Source organism: Babylonia areolata, chromosome 24, assembly GCF_041734735.1.
Source record: "Babylonia areolata isolate BAREFJ2019XMU chromosome 24, ASM4173473v1, whole genome shotgun sequence".
NCBI lineage: Eukaryota > Metazoa > Mollusca > Gastropoda > Neogastropoda > Buccinidae > Babylonia > Babylonia areolata.
The window spans coordinates 32,929,121-32,941,659 of record NC_134899.1 but is presented as its reverse complement, the minus strand read 5'-3'; the positions used below and the strand labels follow the sequence as shown (position 1 = coordinate 32,941,659).

Sequence of the window (12,539 nt, the reverse complement as noted above, 5' to 3'; positions counted from 1 at the left end):
TTATATCTCATGTAGAGAAATTGCGCACAAGGGGTGTACAAAACTAAAATACTTTTCTGGAGCACCAGGTCCTTCTCTGGAACATAAAGATAAGAAGGTGAGGTGCAGGAGTTGCTCTTAGAGCCAGTTTTTGGGTGTTTTTTTTTTTAATTTTTTTTTAGCACACAATATCTTTGAAAACATTTTTTTTTCTTTAATTGGGTTTTTGCAGGATGCCAATTTCTCTCTGTCTCTGATCCATACACTTTATCAGATATTTACACTCAGCTCCTTCAAATTTGCCCATGAAACCCTCTTCTTTCCAAAAGATAGCTCTCCTTTCTCTTCACCCTCCCCTCCATTCCAGTTTTTCTATAGCTTTCTATAAAGACATTTAAGTTCCATCTTTTTTTTTCTTTTTTGTCTGCTTCAATTCCCGTGATTCAGTTTTGTGTGCATGTCAAAGACTGGTGTTCAAAGTGTTTAGGACAGTCTCTGCACAACATTCAGTGTTATTCAAGTTCTATTTTTATCATAACCATCATTACTATTGTTATCACTATCATTAGTAGTAGTAGTCGTAGTAGTACTAGTAGTAGTAGTAGAAGTAAATCCCTCTTCATCTTTCTACTGTGACCTCTGACACAAGTTCCTTCAATCTCACCCAGCTATAAACAAAACAATGTTTATATCTGAAACAAACGACTACATGGAAAAGAAATTAAGAAGTCTAAGAAAAATGCACCTAATTCTAACCAATATTTTAATTACAAAGGTCGTTTTGTATGCTCAAACCACAGTAAATTCAGGCTGGAGTTAAAGACCAAAACCAAGCCAAAAACAACACAGAGATGGATCAAAAGAGAAAGCACATCAAGACGACAAAAGACAGCTTTGAAACACAATAGAACGAGTGCAAGAAATGTAAGTGGATGAACGTGTCATTATTTTTAAGGGGGGAACAGTCACACAATTTAATTCAACTTCATGCGTACCACGCACATGCAGAGGATGCAGACTAACCAGAACCTGAAAGTGTTAGTTGTCATCTTGTGACAGGTCACACATCCTTTACATTCATCGGCACATGAATTTGCAGAGGATTTAGGAAAGACAGACAGAAGAAAAGGAAAGGCAAAAAAAAAAAAAAAAAAAAAGAGGAGAGAGAAATTCCGGCACACAGCCAGGCCCAAACTAACCATTGGCAACGAGCTTGTTGTTTCTCTGAGAGAGGCGTTTCTTCTCCTCCTGAATGCGGTCCAGCAGATCCTCCAGCTTGCGGTTGTCTGCCTCCCGTACCGTCAGCCTTGCCTTGATGTCCCCAAAGTCTTTGGCCAGCCGTTTGTTTTCCTGAAAGTCACGGTCTTTTTCAGGAAATTGCGTGGGAAATGCTTCCATGCAGGTGTAACATCTGTTGTTGTTTTTTTTGTTTTTTTATTGTTTATCAAGTTTTGGTACACTGCTTTTACGATTTTCAAATATAACCCACTATGGTTAGATATGCTGGAACTGTAAAGTATATGTGTGTTTTGTGATGTTCAGTTAAACATCAGTATACCCCACTGTGAACAGATACACAGGAATTGTAAAGTATATGTATTCTTGTACACTGTTTTTGTAATGTTCAGTTAAACACGAGTATAACCTGCTGTGGTTAGATACACATGAATTGTAAAGCATATGTATTGTGGTACACTGTTTTTGTAATGTTCAGATAAACACAAGTTTAGCCTACATGTTTGCTTAGTACTAATAACTTTCCTACATCAACGAAATTGGCATTGACAATTCTTTACCCAAAGTGGAACTTAGCACTGACACAAATATGTTGCAGAAACTACATTCAGAACAACAGCAGCAACAACAACAAAAGCACCAGCTCCCCCCCCCCCCCCCCCAAAAAAAAAACCAACAAAAAAACCCAAAAAAGAAACTATCTCTTTCACATTGAGGTATAGGCTGTGCCATATTATAGAACTGGATCACAGAAATGGAATGTAAGGTCTATCAGGAATGGATGATGCTTTGCTTGAAGAACGGCCCTGACTGGTTGAAAGGGGATACAATTTACAAGACAAACTGTAACTTCCAGCTAAAGACGTTTTCTCCAGTACCTGGCTTGGGACGTTTTTGCAAACACACACACACACACACACACACACAGAGCTGATATGAACTAAAGTGACCAATGTCACAAACAAAGCGACGAAAGACCAGAACAAAGATTACAACTTACCGCCCTGAACTGAGCAATTGTATTGTCTAAGTCTTCCAGTTCATATCGTGATTTTTCCAGTTCGGTCTGAAAAACACAAGCAGACCATCTCCTTCATCAACTGCACAACACACACACAGACACACACACACAGACACACACACACACACACACACAAAGCAGTATAGAGTGACACATCGGGGCCTTATTCTCATTGTCCCCCCTGATCTTTTAGGAGTCGACAAGGAAACTCATCATTCTACACAACTCTCTTTCCCCTTCTTCTTGACCTTCTCCCACACAACTCTGTGAGGAGTCGGTGGGGCACTGCACAGAATGAACTGTTCACCAGATTCCTCCAGGTCTGTTGGTTGTGTGTCAAGGCCTCATCTCTCCAAACACCACACATGACACCCATCACAAACCCACCCCTCTTCTCACCTTGGACTTTTCCCATCTCATGGTCAGCTGTCCTGACCACAGCATCTTTGAGAGAAGGAGGAGGAGAGGAAGAAAGGGGGAATGATTAAACCATTCGCAGACAGGTAAAAATGTGAAGCATAGTATGAGAGTGTGTGTGCCCCAAAGTGATATTCCCTTTCATATGGAATCAAGGAATGCGTGCAGCGATGTGGGTGCATTCTTATTCTGTCTTCAGTAAAAAAGAGAGCAGCGGTAAAAAATGTGGATATTGCCAGTCAAACAATCCTATCACAAAAAACAGAAATAACGCAAACCAGACTACACACACACACACACACAAACACACACCATCCATCCATCCATCCACCACCAATTCACTCACAGCCACACACACACACACACACACACCAAACCATCCATACAAACACACACACACACAAACGCACACATAAACACACACCATTCATCCATCCATCCACCAATTCACTCACAGCCACAAACACACACATACACCTACCAAACCATCCATCCACACACACAAACACACACACACACACACCCCATTCATCCATCCATCCACTAATTCACTCACAGCCACACACACACACACAATCATACACAGAGACAGACAAACAGACACACACACAATCACACACAGAGACACAGACACAAATACTAATACACACACATATACACAGACACACACAGAGAAATAGACACACACACACAGAGACACCCACACAGACACACACACAGACACACAATCATATACAGAGACACAGACACAGACACACACACAGATAAAAACATGATGCCCCTCCCCCATGCCCCACCCCCACCCTCTCACTCCCCCCTGTCCCCCACACAAACCCCTTCTCACCTTGGCCTCCCCCATCTCCCTGTCAGCTGTCCTGACCACAGCATCTTTGTCCACCTGGAGTTTTGCCGCCACCTGATCCACCTCCTGCAGCTGGCATTCCAGTTCCAGGTTGTGAGCCTTCGCCCGGCTGAACTTGGATTCCGCCTCTTCCGCCGCCACTCGCGATTCCGTCAGCTTCCTCTCGAGCTCCCGGTTTTTCTGCTGTAGAAAGTCCACCTGGACAAGCAAAAGTGAGGGGGGGTGCATGATGGGCAATGCAATAAAGAATCCTCTTCTTGAGTGATTTTTGTTAATTTGGAAAGCAGTTTTTTTTGTTTTTTTTATTGTGAAAAAGAAAAAAAGACAAACAACAACAACAACAAAAACAAAAAAAAAAAAGAACAGGGACATGTGCTTTGACAAAGGCGCATGCCTTCGAGCTACTGCTGTTGGTTTTCCTTCAGCATACATGTAAACACGCACTCCCATACACACACATGCACACACACATACACACTCACACACACATTCACACACACACAAACACACATACACATCGAACAACAGACCCCAACAAAATGACAAATTAAACAGGTAATGCACATGCCCTGATAGTGGTATGGATAATGTAGACCAACACGCTGCAGTCAACAAATCAAGGAATTAAACAGGAACAAATGTGCTGTGGTTCTAATGATTGCATGTGTCATGAATACAGGTCAAGAAAATGAGTGTAACAGGCAACAAAGCTGATATGTCAGTACGTAATCTGATCGATAATACCATGAACAAAACTAGTAAACACAAACAAACCAAGCAAAAAAAAACAACAAAAAAAAACCAAACAAACTTGAAGATGTACGAATACATAGCAAAATTGAAAAGAAAAATTGGTGGCCAATTTACTGAGCACTCAGGCATATCACTACCAGTCAACAAAACTATGCACTGAACTGATACATTATAAACCTGGGTGTTCAAATGCTGCACATCAAACAATGCTGTGACATAAAACAGATTAACTGATAAATCACACACCTGGGTGTTCAAATGCTGCAAATCAAACAATGCTGTGACATAAAACAGATTAACTGATAAATCATAAACCTGGATGTTCAAATGCTGCAAATCAAACAATGCTGTGACATAAAACAGATTAACTGATAAATCACACACCTGGGTGTTCAAATGCTGCAAATCAAACAATGCTGTGACATAAAAAAGAATAACTGATAAATCACAAACCTGGGTGTTCAAATGCTGCACATCAAACAATGCTGTGACATAAAACAAGTTAACTGATTGATTATAAACCTGGGTGTTCCAATGCTGCAAATCAAACAATGCTGTGACATAAAACAAATTAACTGATACATTATAAACCTGGGTATTTAAATGCTGCAAATCAAACAATGCTGTGACATAAAACAGATTAACTGATAAATCATAAACCTGGGTGTTCAAATGCTGCACATCAAACAATGCTGTGACATAAAACAGATTAACTGATACATTATAAACCTGGGTGTTCAAATGCTGCACATCAAACAATGCTGTGACATAAAACAGATTAACTGATACATTATAAACCTGGGTGTTCAAATGCTGCACATCAAACAATGCTGTGACATAAAACAGATTAACTGATACATTATAAACCTGGGTGTTCAAATGCTGCACATCAAACAATGCTGTGACATAAAACAGATTAACTGATACATTATAAACCTGGGTGTTCAAATGCTGCACATCAAACAATGCTGTGACATAAAACAGATTAACTGATACATTATAAACCTGGGTGTTCAAATGCTGCACATCAAACAATGCTGTGACATAAAACAGATTAACTGATACATTATAAACCTGGGTGTTCAAATGCTGCACATCAAACAATGCTTGACATAAAACAAGTTAACTGATAGATTATAAACCTGGGTGTTCAAATGCTGCAAATCAAACAATGCTGTGACATAAAAAAGATTAACTGATACATTATACACCTGGGTGTTCAAATGCTGCACATCAAACAATGCTGTGACATAAAACAGATTAACTGATACATTATAAACCTGGGTGTTCAAATGCTGCAAATCAAACAATGTTGTGACATAAAACAGATTAACTGATACATTATAAACCTGGGTGTTCAAATGCTGCAAATCAAACAATGTTGTGACATAAAACAGATCAACTGATAAATCATAAACCTGGGTGTTCAAATGCTGCAAATCAAACAATGCTGTGACATAAAACAGATCAACTGATAAATCATAAACCTGGGTGTTCAAATGCTGCACATCAAACAATGCTGTGACATAAAACAGATTAACTGATACATTATAAACCTGGGTGTTCAAATGCTGCACATCAAACAATGCTGTGACATAAAACAGATTAACTGATACATTATAAACCTGGGTGTTCAAATGCTGCACATCAAACAATGCTGTGACATAAAACAGATAACTGATAAATCACAGACCTGGGTGTTCAAATGCTGCACATCAAACAATGCTGTGGCATAAAACAGGTAAACACAGTCACAAATCTCACAAACAGCACGACTCGCCAAGACAATCCTGCACGGCACAAGATGCAAAGAAGGAGAAGGAGAGGAAGACAGAAAAATGAGACTGGAGTACAGTTAATCCCAGAATGGACAGGCGCTAAAACAGGGCGACACCCTGAGAGAGAGAGAGAGAGAGACAGAGAGACAGAGAGAGACAAAGACAGAGAGAGAGAGAGATAGAGAGACAAGGAACAAGGAGAAATGGAGAGAATTTTGCAAGGTCATCAATGTTGCCTCTACAGTGTTGAAATTATGGGACAGAAGAAGGAGGAGGAGGAGGTGGAGGTGCAGAATACTATGGGTTAGAAGGAGGAGAAGAAGAAGACATAGGAGGAGGAGAAGAAGAAGAAGAAGAAGAAGAAGACATTGAAGACAAAGAGGAAAAAGAAGAAGAAGACATTGAAGACAAAGAGGAAGATGAAGAAGAAGAAGAAACACGTCACAAAACAAGGAGTGCAGACAGGGCACACAGTCAACAAAACAAAATATGAAAACGGTAAGTAAGTAAGTGTGCCACCCACCTGGGTGTTGAGGTGGGAGATCATACGCTCACTGGAGCGGCTGAGAGCGTCCATGGTTGTGTCGAGTGCCCCCCTACGATCACTGTCCCCCCTTGTCCAGCTGCAGTCCTGTCCTCAACTCTTAGCACCGCATCACCACCCTCCACCTGCCAACACCATCATCATTATCCTCCACCTGCCGATACCATTATCATCATCATCATCACTCTCCACCTGTCAATACCATCATCATCATCATCACCATCCACCTGTCAATACCATCCTCATCACCACCCTCCACTTGCCGATGCCATCATCATCATTATCATCATCATAATCCCTCTGCCTATACCATCAATATCATCATTAATCTCCACCTGCCAATACCACCATCATCATCATCCACCTGCCAATACCAACATCATCATCATCCACCTGCCTATACCATCAATGTCATCATTATCCTCCACCTGCCAATACCATCATCATTATCCTCCACCTGCCAATACCATCATCATCATCATTATCCTCCACCTGCCAATACCATCATCATCATCATCCACCTGCCAATACCACCATCATCATCATCCACCTGCCAATACCATCATCATCATCATCCACCTGCCAATACCATCATCATCATCATCATCATCCACCTGCCAATACCATCATCATCATCATCCACCTGCCAATACCAACATCATCATCATCCACCTGCCAATACCATCATCATCATCATCCACCTGCCAATACCATCATCATCATCATCATCATCCACCTGCCAATACCATCATCATCATCATTCACCTGCCTATACCATCAATGTCATCATTATCCTCCACCTGCCAATACCATCATCATCATCATCCACCTGCCAATACCACCATCATCATCATCCACCTGCCAATACCACCATCATCATCATCCACCTGCCAATACCAACATCATCATCATCCACCTGCCTATACCATCAATGTCATCATTATCCTCCACCTGCCAATACCATCATCATCATCATCCACCTGCCAATACCATCATCATCATCATCCACCTGCCAATACCATCATCATCATCATCCACCTGCCAATACCACCATCATCATCATCCACCTGCCTATACCATCAATGTCATCATCATCATCCACCTGCCTATACCATCATCATCATCCACCTGCCTATACCATCATCATCATCATCATCATCCACCTGCCTATACCATCATCATCATCATCACTATCCTCCACCTGTCAATACCATCATCATCATCATCACCACTATCCTCCACCTGTCAATACCATCATCATCATCATTATCCTCCACCTGCCAATACCATCATCATCATCATCCACCTGCCTATACCATCAATGTCATCATCATCGTCCACCTGCCTATACCATCATCATCATCCACCTGTCAATACCATCATCATCATCCACCTGCCTATACCATCATCATCATCATCACTATCCTCCACCTGTCAATACCATCATCATCATCATGGTGAATCTTTTCATAGCACTGATAATAGTAGTAATAGTATGAATAATAATGATGATGATAATGCTGATGACGATGACAATGATTATAACAATAATAATACACACACACACCACAAAACCACACACACACACATACACACACACACAAGCGCATGCACGTGTGTGTGTGAGTGTGTGTGGGTGTGGGACTGGGTGTGTGTGAGAGAGACAGTGAGAGAATGTGATTAACCTGTGCTTAAATTTGTGCATGCAATTACACATGTCTATTTAGCAATTTTCGTAAAGCACGTAAAGCCCCACAGATAATAGGCATTATATAATTTCACATTATCATTGTTATTGCATACATGGTCATATATACAAATATATGCATACATATTCACAAACACCGGAGGAGACAGGGAAAGTTAACAATTGCACACGAGACAGAGTAAAAGGGACAGACTGAGAGACAGAGAAAGAAGAGTAAGTGAGAGAGAGTGAGCATGAGTGAGTAAAAGAATCATCAAAACATGTGAGGGGGTGACTGCCATCACACATTTGTGCACATGCATGTGTGCATGGATATACATGCATAAGAGAGAGTGTATGTGTGCATGCACACTATTCTATAAATAATGGAAAGAAAATACACAAATGCATGCACACAGAAATTCAAATATATGCATTCATGTACACACACTGATACACACCACACACACACACACACACAGAGTATGCACAAATCCATAAGTGTATACATGCCTGTCCCCTGACGTACACACACACACACACACACACACACACACACACAAACACACACACGTGGGCGCGCATTGGCTGGACAGTTTTATAACTTTTTGGTTAATTGTTTAAAGCTCTGAAAAATGTACATGGTCAACTGCTTTTAAATTTGTTTCGTAATATATTATATACAGAGCAGGTATTTCTTCTCCCTACTCATTCATCATCACATGACACACATGCGCACGTGCGCTCAAGCACGTATGTATGTAAGAGAGATGCAAACAGACATGCAGACAGAGAAATCTACACACAGATACAAAGAGTGAGATGTCAAGAAAGGCTGAGACAACACACACACACACATGATGAATGCGCGCGCACATACACGCACACACACTCCGCACATACAAAGACATACATACACACACACGCACTGACACACACGCTCTCTCCCACTCACTGACATAGAAACGATTGTGAAGACAAAAACAAACTGGTCGGTACATGTACATCGTAAGATAGAGATCGAACTGTAAATCAGCCAAACACACATCCGGCCACCCACCACCCATCCCCACACACAAACACACAGACACATACAGACAGACAGACACGCACTCTCTCCCTCCCCACCCCCACCCCCTCTCTCTCTTTCTCCCCTGACTCACACACATAGAAACAACTCTGAAGACAGACCACTGAGACAAACAGGTCGGTGCTGTGGGACGTACGTCATGAGATAGAGATCGAACTATAATTCCGCCAAATGAGAGTTCACGATCGAAGCCTACATTCCCCGCAATCCAGGTCTGACTGTGTACGCGCGCGCGCACACACACACACACACACACCGGCACACAGCACGCACACACAGGAGTGAAGACAAAGTAAAAAGACAAACCGGCCAGAACACGTACGTGCCAGGGCAGAAAGAGATCGAACTTATAGATTCGCCTGTAGCGAGAGTTCACGCTCATATACATCCCCCCCCCCCCCCCCCCATTTCAGGTGTGACAATTCTACACACACACACACATACAAAAACACGCACACACGACACAACAAGAGAGAGAGAGAGAGAGAGAGAGAGAGAGAGAGAGAGAGAGAGAGAGAGAGAGAGAATGATAAAACAGGCCGGGTGACTGAGTAAGGGAAAAAAAAGTTCGTCTGCTGGAGACAGCGTGTTCTGACACGCAGATCGAACTGTTGACTTCGGTTCTTCCGACACTGGGCGAGAGAGAGGGAGTAGGGGTAGAGACGTGGGCGGTAGGGGTCAGGGGGACGGGTGGGGGTGGGGGCAGTTAAGGGTGAGGTTCGGTGATCGAATTCCTCTCTCCACTGAAGAGGTACGGCCGTTAAGTTAAGGGGCTGGAAACACAATGCAAATAATGTCTTTTCTACACTTTCCCAAATACGTACCTTATAGGTCATTCATCTTCTAGGGGTGGGGGCGGGGAACGGAGAGAGAGAGAGAGAGAGAGAGAGAGAGAGAGAGAGAAAGAGAGAGTGAGGAGAGAGAGAGAGAGAGAGAGAGAGAGAGAGAGAGAGAGAGAGAGAGAGAGAGAGAGAGAGAGAGACAGAAACAGAGAGAGAGTTAAAGAAGGGTAGTAAGGTATCCGCAAACACAACACGTCCTGTACATTTTACCAAAGGGTGAAAACGAGCGAACAGCAATGTATATATCAAATGGGCCACTGACGTGGACATCACCAACTCAGTCTGGAACAGACTGATTGCGTAATAAATAACCAAGTATCACTGAGCTCAGAGCGTGGCAGGCCGATAAGCGGGACAGGCGCCACTCAGCACTGCACTGAAACCACCAAAGTGGCCGAATGGCAGCAGACTTTAAAGTAGCTGGAGTAAAAAAAAAAAAATATATATATATATATATATATATATATATGATGTGTGTGTGTGTGTGTGTGTGTGTGTGTGACGAAAAAATGATTTTAAAAATACTAGCCTAATCATGGAATCAAATCTTAATAATAATAATAATAATAATTCTTATTATTCTTATTATTATTATCATCATCATTATTAATCAAATCTTGTGTTCTCTCTCTAGCGCGCACACACACAAACACACACGCACAAATAAACAAACAAGCGTGTGCATGCAGGCGAACATGCAGGCTTTTTTTTCTTTCTTTTTTTCTTTCACTATTTTATGACAACAATGTCACAAAATATGACATTATACAACCCACAGAGATAGAGAGATGTAAAAACTACATTCAAACATATGGGAACATTGTTATCTAATAGGTATATCTGTGACTGCCGAACATCTGTTATGCAATATTCTCTCTCCTTCCTTTTTTTAACTTTTTTTTTTAAGCATGTTGCAAGCTATGTTTATTGATCGGTTTTTACTGGCAACTCTTTTCTTGATAGAACCAATTTTCGGCCCAAAACGGTAATATCGACAGATATGGTATAAATAAATCATATCAGTGACTTCTAAGAGCAGCCCACAGAGGTTGAAATAAAGAAGAGAAAGACTCCGAACAAGACGATCGACAAAACAGCAGCGATTATGGCAACAAACAGAATACGTCATAAATGCTTGGCGAGATGAAGAGGTCACACAATCACACGCATGCTCTTGACGCGCGCGCGCACACACGTAAGTGTGTGTGTGTGTGTGTGTGTGTGTGTGTGTGATTTTTGAAGCAGATTAGGCAGCGAAAAGGCCAGTCAGATATAATTATGACAGGCACCAAGGACCAGGGAGTAGGTACCGGTCTGGTACCAGTTGGGCTTGTCCGCGTGCGTCCACGAAGGCATACTGCTCTTTGCTATAATACTGCCGGCATGGTATTCGAGTATCATAAAACTCAGCGTTGGTTTAAACTTTGATGTCAGCGTAGAGTGTACAGTGAAACTGGCAGGTTGTTTGTCTCGCTGGTTGCTTGGTTGGATGACTATATGTTGAATTGTTTTTTGTTGTTGTAACCCCTCCGACCCCCCAAAACCCTCCGAATCTAACATAAAATCAAGTCTACTTACACCACTACCACCACCATCACAACAACAACAATGAGAACAACGACGACAACTGACAGCGAACAATCTCCCCCACCCCACCCCTAAAACCAAACAACAAAAACGAAACAAAGGCACTGAGTAATTGTCGTCTACTTTTCTTTTTTTTTTAAACAATATTTTTGTCATATATACCTATGTCCGTCATCTTCAGCTCGTTGTTAACTTAGGTCTGAGTGAGCGTATGCGTGCTAGGGGTGTCATGGTTGTTGCGTCAGTCTTGCAGAAAAATATAATTTTATTTCTTCGTGAGTCTCGTACAAATTATGGTGCTTTTACGACTTCTTGATTCTTTTTTGCACATTACAGCTTACGTGCTTAATTGATTGAGTTTATGTCCCGGATTTCGAAAGTGCTTACAGCTTGCTTCAGCTTGAATGCTGGTCCAACACAATATCAAATTACTTCTACTATCATAAATATCATTATTATTATTATTGTAGACATAACGCGAACGCTAAATACCTTTGGTTTCACTCCTGACCGAACAGATATGCGTGGCTGAGCAAGGAAAAGAACTGTACCGTGACTGAGTGAACCAGTTTTCTGTCGTTGAGCATGTTTTACCGCTCGCTCTGTGTGTGTGTGTGTGTGTGTGTGTGGTTATTGAACACCGGCCGGTGTAAAGTAAACGGAACCCCGCCTCAAGTTAGCCCTGGGACAGTAAGAAAGAAGACTGAATCCAGTCTATCTTCACCCTCCCTGCTCTGATTTCA

General features: G+C 41.8%; 1 protein-coding gene across 2 annotated transcripts in view; it reads right to left on the bottom strand.

Moving 5' to 3' along the window:
• LOC143298807 (centrosomal protein of 135 kDa-like) overlaps positions 1 to 12,539 on the bottom strand; it is a 53,252-nt gene that overhangs the window by 28,336 nt on the left and 12,377 nt on the right. For both annotated transcript variants that reach the window (XM_076611782.1, XM_076611783.1), the window contains exons 2-5: positions 6,570 to 6,715; positions 3,498 to 3,713; positions 2,216 to 2,281; positions 1,179 to 1,329 (exon numbers count right to left, since the gene is read on the bottom strand). In XM_076611782.1, the coding sequence (XP_076467897.1) occupies positions 1,179 to 1,329; positions 2,216 to 2,281; positions 3,498 to 3,713; positions 6,570 to 6,623 (487 nt within the window). In that variant the 5' untranslated portion in view covers positions 6,624 to 6,715. The remainder of the gene's footprint in view (positions 1 to 1,178; positions 1,330 to 2,215; positions 2,282 to 3,497; positions 3,714 to 6,569; positions 6,716 to 12,539) is intronic.